Source organism: Haliotis rufescens, unplaced genomic scaffold (genome assembly GCF_023055435.1).
Source record: "Haliotis rufescens isolate VD_foot unplaced genomic scaffold, xgHalRufe1.0.p SCAF_16, whole genome shotgun sequence".
NCBI classification, from domain to species: Eukaryota; Metazoa; Mollusca; class Gastropoda; order Lepetellida; family Haliotidae; genus Haliotis; species Haliotis rufescens.
The window spans coordinates 3,573,509-3,594,539 of record NW_025963846.1 but is presented as its reverse complement, the minus strand read 5'-3'; the positions used below and the strand labels follow the sequence as shown (position 1 = coordinate 3,594,539).

General features: G+C 37.6%; 1 protein-coding gene across 1 annotated transcript in view; it reads right to left on the bottom strand.

Moving 5' to 3' along the window:
• The window catches only part of LOC124144276 (protein Wnt-16-like), a 52,698-nt gene extending 36,100 nt beyond the window's left edge, over nucleotides 1-16,598 (bottom strand). The window contains exons 1-2 of the mRNA XM_046513610.2: nucleotides 16,195-16,598; nucleotides 12,552-12,787 (exon numbers count right to left, since the gene is read on the bottom strand). Coding sequence (XP_046369566.1) covers nucleotides 12,552-12,787; nucleotides 16,195-16,289 — 331 coding nt within the window. The 5' untranslated portion in view covers nucleotides 16,290-16,598. The remainder of the gene's footprint in view (nucleotides 1-12,551; nucleotides 12,788-16,194) is intronic.
• Nucleotides 16,599-21,031: the final 4,433 nt, after the last annotated feature.

Sequence of the window (21,031 nt, the reverse complement as noted above, 5' to 3'; positions counted from 1 at the left end):
TTCGTTGGCGTTTATCGGCAAAGGATGTTCGAAGTTAAACATAGACATAAGCCATATATTTCTTATTAGGATTCCCATTCGTCTCAGTTAAAAATATTATCAATTGAACAAGTCGAATATATAACAATTCACCTGCAGTGAAAATTATTTCTCTCTCTCTCTCTCTCTCTCTCTCTCTCTCTCTCTCTCTCTCTCTCTCTCTCTCTCTCTCTCTCTCTCTCTCTCTCTCTCTCTATTCTATCAAATATGAAACTTTTTCATCGCCCATTCTGGCAAAGGATCCACTTTAGAAACATATTCAAATTTGTAATTATCCATGTTATCCAATGGGTAATCTATGCTTATGTCGCCGTTATATATTCATTGTATCAAGTTCATTGCGTTGGTTAAAAGTGTATAATTCGTCTCGACGTGTTGTGCATTACATGCGAGTTACAAGGTGTATCGGTGTTTCCAGGGCAGTTTGTCAGCTAACATTACCACCCGGATCTCCTGGATCAAGTAAAGCGGTTAATTGTCATCAACACCAACAGCGCATTTGTTGGCCGTGTGACCCATCTGAATGCAGTTTAACCACCCGCGGAAAATTGGGCTGGTACAGTAACTTTGTCGTCCCTTATTACGAGACGAGAAAATGCTGATTGATTACAAAGAGAGAGAGAGAGAGAGAGAGAGAGAGAGAGAGAGAGAGAGAGAGAGAGAGAGAGAGAGAGAGAGAGAGAGAGAGAGAGAGAACCGAGAAACAGTTAGAGGAAGAAAACGCGGATGGATTGCAATGCACTTTCTCATAGAGACAGAGAGAGAGAGAGAGAGAGGAGAGGAGGACGAGACAGAGAGAGAGAGAGAGAGAGAGAAACCGAGAAACAGTTAGAGGAAGAAAACGCGGATGGATTGCAATGCACTTTCTCATAGAGACAGAGAGAGAGAGAGAGAGGAGAGGAGGACGAGACAGAGAGAGAGAGAGAGAGAGAGAGAGAGAGAGAGAGAGAGAGAGAGAGAGAGAGAGAGAGAGAGAAACCGAGAAACAGTTAGAGGGAGAAAACGCGGATGGATTGCAATGCACTTTCTCAGAGAGAGAGAGAGAGAGAGAGAGAGAGAGAGAGAGAGAGAGAGAGAGAAAAAAACGCGGATGGATTGCTTCGTAAATCCCCGGCCGGTAAAGTTCCCAAAGAAACCGTCCGCTTAAACACATGTCCGGATTAAGGAATCATGGATTCAAAGATGGTTACACATTAAGATCAAGGAAATGGTTTAAACCCAAATTTTATAATCAAAACAACAATACAACTGGATATAAAGATTTATGAGCAGCAATATATATGTAAAATATGAGTATTAAAGAAAGATTTCAAGTTAAAGAAAAAGAATATATCATGATTTGATTTATATTTTAACAGAGTGCACAATTATGCATACATATATAAAAAAAACCTCGGAGTTTCTCACCTGTTTGTTGAACCATAAACAACGCACTAAAAGAACAGACAAATGAAGATACTTAATAGTCAGGTTAGCATATTTGGTTTCGCCCGGATTCAAGATGAGGAATGTGTTCAACAGACTCAAACAGGTAACCTGTCATTAGGGTACATATCAAAAGTTAAAGCTTCTTATAACCGAAAACTATTTCCCTAATCGCGACACTAGTTCATGTTCTTTCTGCTATACTTATTATGATGATCTAATTATTCAAATTATGGTTATTGAAATATTTTGTTAAAATATTTCTAGTTACACGCATTTAACATGAGAAACCTGAGACGATCCCTATATATAACTCAGGTGATACACCTGCTTTTGCGATCAAGACCTCGAACGCCTGACACATCCAATTTCTTTCTTTCACCAAAATTAGGGGGTGGCAGGATGGGCGGGTTTTACAGTGTCTTATAAATGCTCAGGAATCAAACCCGGAATTAAACACGTGGCATGGCGGTCTGAAACAGTGGGTCGTTGCCTTACAGTTCATTCCGTACAGATACAAGAAGAAATCGGATGTCTATACATTAAGTACTATTTGAATTTCTAAAATACAAATATAATAGTTTTTCATTTTTAGATCAGTCAGCCATTTTACCTTGTTTGATAAAAACGTAACGTTTTAAACCAAGATCGGGAAGGTTATAAAATGAAAATGGAATTAGATAGAATATGACCTGAGATGAACACGAAACACAACATTAAGGTGTTTCTATTGTAGTACAGCGCTTCAAATCCTTAGATTTTTTTGTAACACATGTGATTATCATTTAGCTATAGGGGCAATGTTATGCCACCATATGGGTCATGTCCGGGTCTGGCCATTGCCAACATCAACACACAGCACCAAATTGTTGTCCCATAGGATCCCATCTTGCGGCAATGGTTGTATGCTAACCTGTGCGCTCTATTCCCCTTGGGCCTAGAGCTTACAGCCAGAGCTTATCTAACATATTAATACCACAGTCTCTGGGGATGGTTAAATGCCACGTGCACGACATGGAATCTTCTACCTACACGTACAGGTGGTCGTGACACATGGCGATGAAACACTGTATTGTAAGTTGATGTCCTACAATGACACGATGACCTTTCAGATAATCGACACATAATTGTATATTTGAATATATTTAAAAAAACATATAAAAATTACAACGAATGTAAGAAAAATGTAATATTGAAACCTAACTGACGTGGTACAAAAACATGCACAAGTTTTCTACATTAAATAGATCCGTGAAGATTCCGGGGTAGAATAGGTCTTCAGCAACCCATGCTTACCGTAAAAGGTGATTATGCTTGTCGTAAAAGGCGACTAACGGGATCGGGTGGTCAGGCTCGCTGACTTGGTTAATGCATATCATCGATCCCAATCGCGTGGATCGATGCTCATGATATTAATCGTTGGATTGTCTGGTCCAGACTCGATTATTTACAGACCGCCATCATATAACTGGAATATTGCGGAGTGCGGCGTTAAACAAACAAACCAAACCAAAACCAAAATCTACATTAAATACGAAAAAAAGTTATCCTATGATAAACATGATGATGATTAGCATTACTGTTATTTTATTATGATTGAATATGATTCCATTCAGTATGTAGAAATTCGTTTTCGGTGGGCGTATCAGGACATGTCTATCATAGTGAGGTAGTTTAACACAGCTTTGAAAGGTATTTCAGTTGGATCAGCTTGATGTGGGAGGAAAGCATGAAGTTATGCTGGCCTAAAACGTTTACCACTTTGGTTAAACCGACGAGACCGGGTATGGTGCGTGACAAACATAGACACATAATCAAGGCTAACCGGGATTCGAACCCCCTGTTCCTGGCACTTCTAAGGGACGCAACTCTGCGCTACGAAATGCCGCCCCTTAGGCGACTGGACCACCCGTGCCCATCATAAAAATAAAGTGGTTGTTTATCCAACATACAACGCTTTCTTTCAGCTTGATTTATTACCGCATCTCTTGCAATGAAGACCTAGTTTTTTCATTCAACTAAATTAAGAATTGGTGCACTTGACAAGATACACATTTAAACAAACAATACTTCTTTCGGCAAAATGAAATAATTACTTATCTTGTCGGTGCTAGATTGATATGTTAATGGTCACAGCAAACGATTAGATCGTACAAGATAACAGATGATATATACCTTCCGTAAAGCTTCAACTCCCGGTTAATGGTGAAGTCTGTTTGTCAAATGTTATCAATAACATCGAACATCACTGAAAGCTGTTATCAGTCGGTGGAATCTAAAGCATGTAGCCTCGGGGTGTCCGAGATAAGTGAGCTCTTTATATCACCATATATACCTTTTAACATCTTGACGCGAATTGTGTTTTTTATTGCATCACGGGTAGAACATGAATAAATTCCAGTTTCAAACTGTTTTTGAATTCTTACACTGACTATAACGCATATAGTTATGAAAGACGCCACGTGCATTACAAAGCATGGGTGTAAATAATCGTAAATTCTGTTTAAAATAGTATTCGAAATGAATATATGTTCGGAAGATGTTCTGAACACAGCTTGAAAAAAGTGTAATTTGCATTTCAGTTATGATATTAGGAGGCAGCAATATATACAAAGTGAAGATCATGAACGTTATGTTGTCTTTGTATAGACGGAAATAAAACCAGTGCATATATTCTCCGAAGTGACCAAGACATATTGGTGATGAAATTATATATACAAATATGTACACTATGTCGAGATTACATAGAATTTAAAGTTTTCCGGTTTACGTTTATGAAAATATGAAAGATAGTATATAAATTGGGTTTTAATCTCCAAAATCTCTTGTCTGTTTAGTTTCGTCTTAAAGATGGATTAAATAACGTAGCAATTCACTGAGGTGCAGCATTAATATGAAACTGACCGTAAATAAATATTTAAATGTGATATCTTTGGTGTAGGAATGAGACGTCAAACATAGTAGTGGGTGAGTGAGTGAGGTTGGGTTGACGCCGTTTTCAGTTTTTTCACGGCGTGTCAGCTTGATGTGGGAAGAACGCCCCAAGTGGCGTCTACCACTTTTACCACTGACAAACCTGGAAACATAATCATGGCGAATATGGGATTTGAACCCATGATAAAAACTTACTCGCACGCATAAGAGAGGCAAGTCTCAGGACACTGCCCTACATTTAAAACTTGAGTAGAGATAACATGGGAGTTTGTGTTCTTATTTTACGCGCATATCGAAATGTGTGTATCACATTTATTTCTCAGTCATTGTTCGTTTCGAGTTTTTGTGTGCCGTTCATGGTTAAAGTCATTTCAAAATGACAATACACCTTGAAGAATATATTCACTATGTACCTACATACGTTGTTGAACATTCATGTTAGTCCTGCATTCTAACTGTGAAATATTTGTATTCAGTTTGATTACACATCTCATCATCAATCTAGATAATACACATGGATACGTCTTGATTGCTAGGAAGAAATCTTCTATTGGAAAGAGAAATCATTATAGAAAGAAGTGAGTTGAGTATGGTTTTATGCCGCTTTTAGCATTATTCCAGCAATATCACGGCTGGGGACACAAGAAAAGGGTTTCACACATTGACCCTTTTGGGGAATTGAGTCAGGGTCTTCGGCGTGACGAGCGAACGCTTTAACCACTAGGCTACCCCATCGCCCCAATTAGGAGAAGAACATTACTTCGACATTTAACGTTAAAAAAGATTTCACGGACTAAACTGTAAGTGTTAATTCTTAAAGGAATTAATTGTTTGTGTTCTCTTTATAACTCAAAAAGATTATTATTTTTATTCCTATGTATTATTAATGTGTTTTGTGATGATCCGGATTAGAACAGGTCCAAGCACCCTATAGCATGTCTTAATAGGTTAATTACATTGGCTTATGTGGTCAGTCTTGTTGACTTGGCTGGCTGCACGTCATCGTAAACAGACGGCTTGGCATGTTGCTCAATCTTTCAACCACAGGATGCAAGACCGCCGTGATATAGCTGGGATATACCTGACTAAAGAGTAAAACAACAACAACAACAAAAAAGTCTTAAGTTTGACAAGACCGTTGTTGTAATCATAATCATTAAGCATAATGGAACTATTCCTAGCATTTATTGCTACCAGTAAAACACTCTCTTCAAAATGCTCAATTTCAACGGAATGCCGCACTTTAGCTGCCATGCACTGCCTGATGGGAATTGCTACAATTCCCGAGTTCATCTTCACGTATCAATATAGCTCCAACACGTGTAGAGAATTTGTACACGATATCCCCTTTACTCCGATATCCCTCCACATCTGGGGACTATTTCTAAAGGAAGCGAGCAGGTATCAACGGGAGGGGGATGGTAACCTCATCAGAGGGCACGAGACGAAACGCGCGAGCTCGAGAAAGAAACAAAGAAACCCTACCCCTCTCGTGTCGCAACTGTTTAGAAAATACTCACAGCTTCCGTAACTTTATCATATTGAACATGGATGATGGCATTTTGAAGACATCGTCCAGAGAGTGATAGGGGTGAGGTGCGTAAACAGCGGGGGAGGCAGTGGGGGTGATGGATGGTTTAAGAATAGAGCAGTATTTTATACAATTTCATGGTATCATTCGAATGTAGCTTTTGCAGAAATAGTGCAACCTTGTTAACTCACAGGGAATAAATGTCGATTTATCCGATGTTCGAGACAAGGGTTATGAAGTTGTTCAAAGTCGCGCTAAACCCATTAATCATTATCGTAACTATGCTATCAGCAATAAGCTAATCACTCTTTGATATCTCAATAAGCTATTTTGTTTTATCTCTTATTTTGACAGACACATTCAAGGGTTTTTGTTTTGTTTTAGTGGTAATTATTTACGGCTTGGTTCGGCATAATCGGGTTTGATACATCAAAAGTTGGCTTCGTTTAGGACATTTGATATACAACAATATTTTTATGACAAAGGTCATAATCGTTCCATGAATTAAATTCCAATTGATATGCATGTGTATATTGTATGCATATTCCTTTCTAGTGGTCAAATAAATATTTATAATAATTATCATATTCACAAATTATCACAATGTTTATAGGATCACCTTTAGTTGTTTGCTCTACAGAACACACAGTAAGTGTATCAGTATCTTACCCCACGTGTGACACAAATGTTTCTAAACAAGATCAGTTGGTGGCATGTGAAAGATGTATCAGATATCATAACACGAAGCGTTTCAATACAGATCGCCTACATGGCTCTCAATTACTTCAATAGGCGACTGATATGCCTACACTATCGTGTGTCACTTCAATGAAGGGTCATACACCCATCAAGAGCACCTATGACTTTCTCCGGAATGTTACCATCCCTCTGTCATTGTACGTGTTTCAGAGGCACATTCTGGCTGCGTAAACACATTTATTTGCCTAGTATTTTGTTCATTGCTCAGATATACCAGTTAAAAGGATCATAGCTTGAAGGACCTCTTGAATTGGTCACGTCGGCTCCTCCCAATGACGCCTGACAATGTAAATGTGGATACCAGGCCCAACACACACCCGTATTTCACGACAGATTGCTCTAATTCCATAGAGAACTCGTCCCAGGGGCTGTCGATCCCACCCCTGCCAACATAGCGCTTGAATGACCCTCATTCTCTAGTCTTCACATGGGCAAATATACCCTGCTAAATGTCCAAGTGAATGCGCTTGCCTGGCCGGGGGATTTGGCGCGGAATCGCTAATCTATCTGCTTTACACACAAGGCAGACGACAAAAGACTCGGGGAGACGTGGATTTCTTTAACATGGGTCAGGCGCCTAGCGATGGTGTCGACAAAAACTAGACGACTGACATTAGCTGCTCTTATTTTACTCTCAAGAATTTCACCACGTCTCGAAACAGGCAACTTCAAAGAAATGCTCGCCATCCATTCATCAGCGTTAGAAATCAATTTGAGAAGTCCGTGGGCAGTGGGACATAGTGAGTGAGTGGTATAAGACGAGCTGTGTGGCTTCAGACTCTGTCGTCAAAACTCATTTAATCCCCTTCAGATCACATATACATCAACAACATCTCCGATGCGATCTGCTCGATGGGCCATGATAGCCAAGGATACCACTACCCTTGTGGTATAAGGGTAACTGCCTCTTCAGATGCCTGAAGGATGTTTTTGTTTGAGGCCATTCATAAACTCGAGAACAGACGTGTCTCTAGCGGTATTTATGCTGATAAAGATGATAAAATCTACGATTGCGGCTATTTATGACTAAAAGTGTTTTGTTTTTCCGCTATAAATTAAAAGATGCAACAAAAGGGGCCAGCATAAAGTATAAAAACTGTTGTAGAAATGTTACGCATGTTGTTAGAAATTTGTGCATTGTGAACGTTTTTCTCGGTCGGTCTTTGATAACCTTTCAAGAGACATGCCGACTGAGCGGTCTGGCGAGCACATCGACACAAACTAAACAGTCATTTCTCGCATCTGAAGATAGTTATATGATTCATGTAGCACAATGACCCAGCAGTGCAACACGCACATGCCTAAACTGAATGGTTCATATGGATACACGGATTTCTACACTAGGGAAGCATTGGTTAGAAATTGTAATACGGTTTAGAAAATAAGAATGGACTTCAATTTAATGAAGTTGTTAACAAGGTTGAACTTGTGTGCAAAAGAAGAGAATATATCACTTAAATGAGTTTTGATATTTGGACCTAGGCCTGATGGGCATTACCTAGTGTGTGGATCACTAGATCGCTATTTTCTGACAGACTAGAGTTTAAAAACCCTCTCTTCTGAATTTAGTTTTATTGTTTCCTTCCGTGACAGCTTGTTGGTCATAGAATTGTCCATGTCTTCAAAACCACGGTTGCTGGAGACATGACATTCCACTGTTACAAATATACACATGAGTCAAATGTAAGCTTCTCGTGTATATGTTTAGACGACTTCTATGTTCTCTTGTAATGAAGAAATTACAATCCAAAATTCATAGAAGGAAGTAAGTCACCATTTCCGCCAATCGCGCCATGTAAGGAGACATACAGGGAGAAGGTGATCATCTTCTGTTAGAATTGGGATTGAAACTAAATGTGATTCGTTTCAAACATTTAAGACGGTTATTGCGGAACCTCTATGATCAGGACGATTACTGCTGAAACACTTGCATGGATACCCAGTAACATTAATCCGTACAAGTGTTAATCCGGACCATTTCAATAGGTAAGGTTACCATTCGGATAAACGGGATTTCACTGTCGTACTTCAGTTTTTATAAACTCAATTGTAACTCTTGTATCATAGTACTATACTTAACATTATGAGCAATGTATTGGTACATTATATCTTAAGCATCCTCATCTGCTATATGGCAAACATACAAGATGTAATGCAAATACTTATTTATTCAAACTAAATTAAATTCCATATTAAACCGAGCAGATGCCTCGCATGCCTCATTATCAGCAAACAGACGGATGGAAGTACTGAAACAGCCCCTCTAGTCCAGTTCTACAGTTGTACCATATGGCAGTGTTCCTTATGACAGCTGCAGATATTACAACGTAGAGGGGCACTGGGCCATATTTCATTTTTATGACATAATCCATTAAGCAGTAGACACACAGCAGCTTCCGCTTGTTGTGGTAGACAGAAAATACATTCCCGCTTTCCCCGCAAAGTCTGTATCCCATCGACTGTCTTGATACTCTCACACAATGTTGAAATGTGTTTATCAGTACAATGATCTACCGCCTCGTCTCATCCTGCGGCATCGCTATAATATTTACCACTTATACGTTATAGTGTGTTTGGGTGTTTACGTTCTGTGAACCACAGCACGTCTCCATGTAATATTTTAAGGTTGATAGTTTTTTTGGCCTGCTTTGATGTATCTATGAATGTAATTGTTCTTAAGTGGCATCTTGCTTGATAAAAGGTACTAGCATCTGTACCTAAACCTGAAGGAATAAAGAAGTTTAAACAATGTCAGCTCTGGCTTCATGTGAATGGTAGGCAAACATATTAATCTGAATTATGTTATTCATTTAAACAGTTCATTTGTATTATAGGTTATTTGAGTACGCCATCCTTAGCCAGGTTAACAAACGGTCAAACAGTCGAGAAGTCAAACCGTCATAATATCTCGAGTTCCAAACTAGATATATTACTAAACAGAAATTACAAATTAAACCGGCAACTACACTTCGTAGCCTGTCGTTTGCTATTCACTTCATCTTCAGCTGATTCAAATAATTGTATCGAGTTCAGTCGAATGTATCCTTATAAAAGTTATCCCTATCGTGTTTTCCAAGTTCATGTCGAGGGTAGTTTAGTAGTAAAAGTAGAAGAAAGTGAATGGGCATTGCTCGTTCTCAGATAGGTAAATAGAAATAGTACAAGAGGTGGCTGAAAAGTTCTGAGCCTAACTACGAAGGGTGTAGTGTACACCCTTAACAGTGTCCATGCATCAAGGAGAATACTTCACATGCTTACAGGCTGCATTTGGACCAAGTGTAAAACCCCAACAGCCATCCATGCGGAAATGCTGTCAACTTCAGGGGATGATGCTCCATGCTATTGTTAAGAGGTTGGCAACGGAGTTCAAGAGGGGAAGTGACACCATCCAAGATGATCTAAGATCAGAAAGACTTTCAGCTACCAGCACTAAATAAATGTTTGTAAAATACATGTTATGGTTTGGAAGATAGACGTCATATAACTGTGAGCCAGAGACTAAACAACAGTCAAAGCAATGGAAACATATCTCAAGTCTTCTATCCGAAAGAAGGCAACGTCGATTCTTTCATCCTACCTCCCGAAATGTCAATGGTCAAGATTATGCGGGGTAAAACCTCACTCCAGCACACACACACACACACACACACACACACACACACACACACACACACACACACACACACACACACACGACCCACTCGCACAGTCACTTTCTTTACATGAACCAATAATGCATATTCTCTCTCTCTCTCTCTCTCTCTCTCTCTCTCTCTCTCTCTCTCTCTCAACCATACTCATCTCCCCTACCAATACAGGAGCAACCACTACCAGTACAGGCACAGCTACTTCGATTTCCCAGGCCAACATCCCGACATGGCAATAATATACCAATATCAATAAAGAAACAACTGTCGCGCCTTAACGGGCCAGCATCCCGTTATAATCTTAGTCTACAACTATATAGCCTCCTCAGGTCTACACTCCATCACCTTTACTTACAGGTCAGGCAATCAGCCATGTTGGGATAGTCAATGGAAGGGAGAAAAAACATCTCTAATCCATCACTCGGATGCTGCACGTCAATGTGCAGGAATGATTCTTTTCCGTATCATTTCATTCGGTTCCTTCAAGCAAATAAACATAAATGCTGACGGTAACATCCCCTCCCCCAGGCCCCACCACCCCTCTCGACATGCACATCACGGCGGGGATGGCTTGGTACCAACAGAGTTTATCACACACACCATAAACTAGTCTCGCCTCTCCTTCCTTTAACAGGGGCGGGAGATGGGTGCCTGCAGAAATCATCAAGAGACAAAAAGAAAGAAAATTGATGGCAAAAGTTGCTGTTTCCTTGGTGTTGCGGAGTCTTTATTCATAACGGAGACCTCCTTGAGTGAACGGTTGGTCTGAGCACAGCAGGGGGACGAAGACGAAGAAATATCCGCACTTTTTATCAACGATGGAAGTTTGGGAATTCCATTTAATTTGATGTTATCGTGTATGATTTGAAGCAATTACAGTTTATGACGTCTAACGGGACAGCTAAACAAGGACTGTGATCAACATAAACAATCCGGTCTGATGCTGGATCAGACAGCAAATGAGATGGGCGTTCGCTACCACTCCTATGGAGGGCCTTGATCACATGAAGAGAAACTCAAGTCCAGATCGACTCCCTTCAATTTTGAATGGCATTTAACCAAGCAAACGAACTAGTTCAAAGACTCGTCACTTTGAGTAAACAAACAATAATACGGACAAACATTCTAAAAATATCGGGATGAACTTTGCGTCGGCAGTTTTTCGTGAACTCACATGTGTATCTGTGCTTGTAACCTTTCCGCTAATCGTGTTAGTTGCTACAATTCCAGAACTGTATGATATTTAGCGCCTCTTGTGCTACACAATCCAGGTTAAAATCATGAAGGAATATCAAGTGAACTTAAGTTGTCATAACTTATCCGCCTTAGAAAATGATAACTATCTCTGTGTTTATTTTATGCTGTATATACTCAGAAAAAAACAAACATTTAAAGAGTTGTGTCATTATGTTTCTGTTTTCTATATACTAAAAGAACTGCTTTCCTTCTGTGTTATTTTTTATTGCAGGTATGACTTGTGTCTTTATTACGTTAACATGCCTTTGTCTATTTATCAATTTGAAACAGGAATTCATTGATTATATATATATATATATATATATATATATATATATATATATATATATATATATATATTGCAATATGCACTAAAGTTTGATCATTTATTGGATGTATATATTCTATTATGCCACTTTTTCGTTTTTCTCAAGTAACAAAGACAGAAAGAACATGTGTAAGAATTGGTATGATGGATCTACGTAAATAAGCATGTGTCTTTACTATAAGCGTAAAGAAAGCAGCGCAGGGACACCAATAACACATACCAAGATTAGGAATAAAACCCCGAATTTTCAGTGAGACAGGCACATTCTTTAACCGCTAAGCTGTAGGGGTAACGGTCGGGTGGGGGGGGGGGGGGGGGGGGGGGATGCATGTATAGAAATACTATCCAGAAGGGCTTGCTTTAGAGGACGAAATTGTGAAATTGGTGTTAGTAGTCGATTGGGTAACACCGTCACAACGGACACATGCATTGTATGCAATTACTGTCAGCATGACATTACACCGTACTTATGATTCCCTCATCATGTTATCTCTTAATCCGGGCGACATCATTGGGAACTGTACCGTCCATATTAACAGGGTTCCACAGGTAATGCTAGTTTTGGAATGCATGTCTATTAATACATTTGGCTGCAGTGCATAGCATACAAATAAACAGGAACCATTTGTCATGCAATCACAGATGGCCTCACCTTTCTTGAGGACTGTTTGAAATACTGTGTTGTTCCTGATCCGGGCAGTGCAATTCCAGCGCTCGTATTTGAACTGTTTCTGGCACTCCAGAATCCCCCGTCGAGCCCCGTCACTGATACACAACAGGGATTGGGGGTTCTTGCGACACACTTCTTGCTGTTGGACAACAAGCCCAGGGAGGTCGTTGCAGGAGTCGTCGTGAAGTGCCCCCGCCAGGGACGCCACACCGAGGTACCTAAACACACAGAGGAAATAGCAGGTGTTTAGAAGAATTTGTTTTATTTCCATATGTGCTGCTAAGCTTTTTTTTCATTTAAGAGAAGAGCTTTCAGTGTCACATCAAAGAGGCATAAAGAATATTACGAGCATTTACCCTTTAAGATCATTCTTATGAATTTGTGTGAAAATATTAAAAGAAAAGATATTCTTAGTAAACAAGGACGATACCCCACAGAACACAGGGGAAGGTAGAAAATGTAAAATATAAAGTTGCAAATTTTCCAAGCGATATGATGTACAGCTTCATTGCAAGTTTACAGAAACCCTGCTGCGTCCTGACAATGAAACATGGAACGAGAAATTATATCTGTCACCAAATGTAGACTTATAGGGGCACAGGGGCATAGGGGCATAACTACGAATTGTCAAAGTTAGGTACCCGCTGCAACGGCTACATGCTGTGCATGACAACTTGCTGGTCATGAATGGCGTAGTCTTACCCAAGTTATAATGAAAATCTTCACAACATGTAAAAACTAGTGTATGAAAATGGAAATAGCCCCTTGTAAAGAAGATGTAATCGAAGAGTCGATAACTGTCACCACGTTTGATAAGAGAATTGTAATACCACGGATGGTCATGTATGGTTATATGTGCAAAAAAGGAAGAAGATATGCCAATCTACAAAGATAGCAAGTTTAGTCTGGTAATATTGAAATTGTTACAATTGATCTGATTATAGCTTTTGATGAATAATTCGTTGAAATACAGAACAAAAACAAAGGGATACACATGTCGCAACGTTTATAGGTAAGAAACAAGAATGTTTGAAGAGTTGATGGAATGAAATGTGTCAGTGTATTTCCTCTTGGGAAAAAGTGCCTGTAATGTTGATTTCAGTAAACTGTTTGTCTACATAACTTAAACTTTAAGTTTTAATTTGAGGGAACAAAACAAAAATAGCTTCGTATATTCATTACTCAAAGACGGTTATTGATAACTATTCACTTTCAGGTACTCATTTTGACCAATAGGTTTAGAAAACAATTTCTGCATATGTTGAGGTAATATTTCCTTAAGTTCCTACACATAGTCCTTGTTAGTTACCGCACATATCCACGAATATATTTGAAACTGCGAGTGTCAACAATACAAAATCACTCTACTCGTTCTGCTTTAAACAAGATCATGTAAGCAGAGTAAATCAAACCAATCCAATCATATTCAATCATCCCTGCAATCTTTGATGTTGTCCCTTACATTTATACTATGTGATAATCGCATGACTAAGTTACACTTATGAGTGAAGGACATTGTATTGACAGGACACATCAAACATAATGCCTTATTAATCGCGATGCAGCGAACGTACAAGCTGTCAACATAAAATCGTGTGAAAATGCCAACTCAATACACAAAAAATACCTTATTTGAATTCAGACCATAACACACAAAACATGATGTAGTTCAGGCGAATGTGTGCACATTCACTGACATTCATTTTGAATTGCATAGAAGCATTTCCTGCTTTTTTAGAACATTGATATTTAAAGAACACTGTACACTGTTTGTTTTTACCTTACTCGTGGGGATTGTTTGCAGACAAAATGTAGAATGTCACCAAGCATTATGAACAAATATGTACATATAAACTATGTATTTGAGCATTGAGAATGTGTTCTTCGACGTGTGAACGTGTTACACCCCTCATACACTCAATATTACTCTCCTTATTATACCCATATAATTTCATAATTATATGATTAAACATGATTATTATGCTGGAGTAGAAATAATGATACTTATCAAAACTACTATTGTACTATATTTATTAATTTTCATATTTCAAAATTTCTTACACATATGCATGTACGTTCCTCCAATTCCATATAGACAAATATAGCAGATAAAAAACATAACATGTTCCTGTCATGGTATTTAACAACATTAAAGCACGTTGACATATATGTATTTTTGACATTATGCAAAATGTTAGTCACGGTAAACATATAGAACCGTTATTGTGTTTATTGTTTAACACATCAAAAAGATGAATATGAAAATATGAATTGTAAATAAATAAATAAATAAATAAATAAATAAATAAATAAATAAATGTTACACAACATTTAAATGACACAACATAAACTGATGTTTTCCTGCAAAATAAAGTATCTTTGGATTACATACACGTACATTCACGTGAGGTTTCTATGACATTCGTCCATCAGTTGTGACATATGAATGAAATCAAATACGGGATAGGCTCGCTGTTTTATTGCTCATGATCATTATCTTATGTAAGGTGAGACGGTGGTATTACGATTTAACATAAACGTCGAAGAGACCGGTTAAATCTCCTATAGTCACACACACACACGCAGCCTGACAACACAAAATTCATATTTTCGTTAAATGTGAATCGCTGTGTCACACATGCCTTTCACACTTTGAAAAATGTAAACGCAAACCTTTATTATATTTCATACTTTCGGATTCTATACACAGGCGAAAGGTAGAATTGTACGAGTTGGGTTTTTTTATACTCAGTATTATGTCATTGCAATGTGCATTTTGTGAGGAATAATTTAACATTTAATACTTGATACATTATCTCTGTGAGTATACCAGACATATCAGTATATGACGATATCATTTCTATATCAATCCTAAATACACCCACATATGTACCCGTGTTATATTCCATCAGCTAGCATGTGCTTAAATATGAATTCAGAATTCATGTGATAATGGGTAAAATTTCAGACTGACATACACATTCACACAAATTCCGCCAGACAAAATGATAAACATATTCTGGTTACAGCTATATTTACAGTTAAATATTAAAACTTGATTTAATAGATATTATGAATTTATCATTGTATATTATGCAATTCCAATATATCCAAGATTTGACAATCGATTACAGAAGTGTAAACCTTTAATACATCATATTAACTGAACATGTGATTTACCGAATAATTCATCTTCTCTTATAGATAAAGCTATGACATCCTAAATAAAACAAAACATCGATTATACAAAAAATATTGTAACACATTACCTTTCCATGAGCAGAATATTCGAAGACAAAAGGAAAATTTAAATACGCACCCGAACAGCAACAAAACGTGTGGAAAGTAATATTCCCGTAAGCTACGAACACTCCTACCATGTATGAACTACAGCCTCCTGACAGGCTTTACAGAACAAATTCCAACCAATCTCATAGTAAACATCCAAGAAGAATAGGGATCATTGCCCAAACACTTTGACATCTTTTCGCTGTATCTATTTCAGCGTTTATTCAACGTCACTCTTTTATCTTATGGGAACTGAACGGCATTTTATTTGCACGTGTATCAGCCGATTTTCGACCGAAAATTATAGAAGGGTTCTCCTGAAGCAGTGAGAACTTACATCCAACTCGCTACCACGCGGATCTCCAAAGTCAGGTACAGAAGAAGGAGAGCCTTTGTCCATCGAGTAATATCTTCACGCTGACGAGGGCCCATGTTTTAGCATACACACATTTCTGACTTGCAAAAGCACAGCAGGTATGAATCTCTCCGTGGGGTAATAGTTTAGAGTCATTTGAGTCGGTCCGCCGCGGGCCCATGCAAGCTATTGAGAGACTTGAAGGCCTGTCCCGAGAACTTGTTGAAATCAGCCTATTATTCTTCACACTTTTATCACTCACTATCATCTCTCATTGGTCACAGACACACAGGTAGAACCCAGCCGCTTTTCATTGGCTGGGGGAAAGTCACGTGCTCTCGTGGGGGTCCAGTCAGCCTCAGAGTGTGACAGTGTCTGTGATTCATAAAGTGATCACTGCAAAATCAAAACAAAAGTTGTAGTGCTTTACCGTAGTCGGTGTATCGGCCTGACTGTCGCTGTGCGCCCCTCGCCTAGACTCCCGTGCAGTAATCCCCGCGCTTTACGGGGAAAGTATTACGGATGCTGAATTGTTTTATAGATAGTCACTGATAACATCGGATGGAATGAACGAAGCATGTTATAGGGAAATCACATATACGTTGTTATTTTTTTTAATGGTGATTAATACATCACTGTATGTATCATTAATGAGTATGATTAACCGAGTTTAACATATTTGTTGTAGAGTTAGGTGGCTAGATGAACGATTGTAAATAAATGTTATTTTATGATCATAATAGTGACATTAATATGTATGTTTTTGAATAACGGGAGGAATAACCGAGGTAGACACCGTTGTTGTAGCTCAGAGTTAGTGGTTAGGTAGACGATGGTAAATAAATGGCACTTGAAAATCAGAATAGTAATATGTATTTATATGGGTATGTATAATCACGGTCCGTGGTATAATCAACGGGATCTATAACCGAGTTAAATATCGTTGTTGTAGCTAGGAGTTTAGTGGATAGGTGACCGATGGTAAATAAATACCACCTGAAAATCATAATAGTGAAATGTATGTGTATGTTTGGGAATAGTTAACTTGGATGATTAACCGATTGTTGTAGCTAGGAGTTTAGTGGGTAAATGAATGATATTAAAGAGTGAAATGTATAATTATGTATGTGTATGTATAATTAAAGTGGGCGAATAACAGAGCTAAACATACTTGTTGTAGCTAGGGGTTTGGCGGATTGGTGAACAATGGTATATAAATGTTATTTTATAATCATAACAAGGACATTAATAGGTATGTATGTGTATAATTAACGGGATAAATTAGCCAAACACTAATGAAGCTAAGAGTTATGTGGATAGGTGAACAATGATGAAACATTTTCAATGTTATTTTATAAACATAATGCATATGCATATGTATTACTATGTACCATGAACGTGAATGATTAACGTAAATAACATCGCTTGACGCTAAATAACGTTGTTGCATTTTCTCGTTAAGTAGATAGGAAGGCGGTTGTAAACAAAATGTTATTTTATACTTAAATAGGGATAAGTACATGGATGGGAAGCTGTGTATGTAGGAAGAGCAAGGATTGTCAACTTACTAAATAACAACATTGCAGTTTCCATTTATGTAGATTGCCGTCCGGGGTAAATACAATGCTATTTTTCAAGTTTACTTGATGAATATGTACATATATTATATAATGGACAAGAGGGTTAATTATTATTACAACATTTTTCCAGTTACTATTTTTAGGAAAGGATAAATACAATGTTCTATATATATATGGTGACACGCACATGTAAGTAGAACGCTGATTGATGACTAATGCAAGTAAATAACAAATTTACAAAGTACAAATATATGAATGTAGAATTAACTTAAATGGGGAGTTAACTAACAAAATAACATCCTTGTAGGCTTTAGAACCTAAGTAGATGGATAGGAGGGTAGGTAGATGAGGTAGTTACAGTTGGAGGAATAACACGCAGGGGCAGAGAAGAAAGGATGTTCTGGTGTTCCCAAGTGGTACTACACAGACGTGTCAATGTTCTGTCAAACTCCGGCGATTGTTATCCGTAATATTTATTTGATTAATATGTCATGAAAATGATTTTAAGGTACAAATGTGGCAACTTACCGTTTCTCTCCATTTGACCTGATGGATTCTTAGACAGTCCAATCTCTGGTGGTGTAAAATACAGTCTGGCGTTCAGTCCACCTAGCTGTTATCTTGGTATATGGACATTTATATGCCACTTTTGCCTAATCGCCGTGACAGGCTCGACAGCTCGAGCTAACATATCTATTTTGCCATTGCGACATAATCAACAGATAAATGTTTAAAGATTGTAACTAAAATTAGATTTTCAAAAGTCATTTTTGATGACGTTGCTCTGTCATAAGTTATTTATTTCGTGTTTTATGTTAGTCAGCGAGTTGGGTTATGTATGCTGAAACACTTTGAAAACGTATATTCGAATTTTTGTAATATCTTTACAATAGCAGACTGATTAGATTAAGTTGTTTTGTGTACTAGTATTTAGGAATGAGATAGTAAAACACAACAATGTCATTTTATCACACCGTCATCATTCTTTGTCATGCGAGTAAATATTTACTGTTAAAATCATTTTCTTGTCCTTCGCGTTCAAGTTGATTATGCTTTTTCATTGTGTGTCAGTATATGTATATACTGCGGCATGTGGTACAATGGCGAGTATTACGTGTGGGTGTTACGTGCTATTTCCATTCACAGCCTGGGAAGGGCTTTCCGTATTATATTTAATTCGTATAGAAAAAGTGTTGAATTTTCTTAAATGTACAGGTTTGAAAAAATGATTTTTGAATAAACATATGTTGCGTAATTATTACTGATAACGTTATTATCATAACATTGCAACAAAACTATATCTGCACACATTTGTTGAGAATTCAACTGAAACACTTATGCATATATTTAAATATTATTATAAAGTATTGCATTTGTCACCATTAAATGTATAGTATTACTAATAATTTCTGTAAAATGTACTTCTGATTGTAAATACAGCAACAAAACCCTTTCCATATCCAATAGAAACATCTGCCTTAAGCAGAGTCGATTGTACTATTACGATTATATCATGAGCATGGGTTTATGAATCACTATCAAATAGTAATGATACCAGGTGTTCGCGAAAAGGTGAGACACTCGTTTCAAGGAGATAATTATTTGGTGAAAGTCAACCAGTGTACAATCTAAATAATTTGCCCAAATATAATACTCATATCACGACGTGAAATAGAAACAGAAACTAAACTTGATATCGCGAACTACTGAAACCCGATGTTAACGTTTATTCGACCTAACAATTGTTCTGACTCGATACGTTTAGATAACGGGGACATGGATGTTTGATATCAAATATCAAATATTCGAGATCACCAAAATCTCGAGACAACCAGATCTGAAGGGTAATGGCTGAAACAGTAATTCTTCCTCGAATGTCCTGATATATCGACATCGCAATACAAACCCTACGGATAACGGACACCAATGCGTGTTCACTCTACATAACAATATTGATGATAAGATGCATTTGGTTTCCAGCAAGTCTAAGACAAGCACTTCTACGAGCACCATCCCGTGTTATAAATATCTATATTTCCGGGTTCTGGCCCTGTGCAGGTGTAGGGCTAGCCTCGCGTGGCCAGTCTGATATTGTGGAAATGTCACTGTTAGGCATTTCAACATGGCTTGCTGGCGTATCCAGGACATGGAGATAAATGTTGTGAACACAACAGCGTATATGATAATAGTATCGTGTAAATCTATTAGCAAGGATAACATACAAATGTATCACCTTACAAATAGGTATATAATATAATTATTAAGTTATTTCATTAGTAAGAAAACTAAAATATTACCGGTAGGTATATGATACTATCATCGTGTTTGTTTTCATTAGTGAGGTGCTAAAAATATCTATTACCTCACATTTACCGTAATGTAATCGAGTTATTTCATTAGTAAGGATACAATTACCGGTAGGTATATGATATTATCGTCGTGTTGTGTTTCAGTAGAAAGGATACTCAAAATATGTATCACTTCACAATTACCGGTAGGTATATGATATTATCATCGTGTTGTTTTTCAGTAGAAAGGATACTCAAAATATGTATCACTTCACAATTACCAGTAGGTATATGATATTATCATCGTGTTGTTTTTCAGTAGAAAGGATACTCAAAATATCTATCACTTCACAATTACCAGTAGGTATATGATATTATCTTTGAATTATTCCATCAGCAAGGATTATGAAAAAAATGCATCCATTCACAAATAGATATTTGATATTTAATAATTAATTTTTTTCATTAGCAATGATAATCAAATCTGACTATCACACAAATGTAGATATTTGATATTTTTCTCATCGAGTTATTTCATTATCAAGGAGTCAAAAGCTATATTGGTCATTTGAAACATAACATCGTTAGTTTAAAATGTGGCCACAATGTATTATAATATGTTTAGGGTACTGTTATTTTGAAAACCTTACCGCGAACATATCCTTGTGTAATTATTAGACGTACAGCATTGTCTCGCCATGACTAACAGGGTCAAGGTTGATATGTGTAATAACGACTGTTAGTTTGATCGATTTCAGGAAACAGATTTGGAGATGAAACTGACGATACATGTTAACTCCTTTAGCCCAAACGGTAAGCCCTGTGAGATCGTCTGGGTTAAAACATTTTCGGACATCTCTGTAAAGGAATTGTGTCTTTGGTGTTCACGTAGACGCTCCTAACAGAACAGGAAAACGGATGCGGATAGACGGGGTTTCATTGTTCATCTGG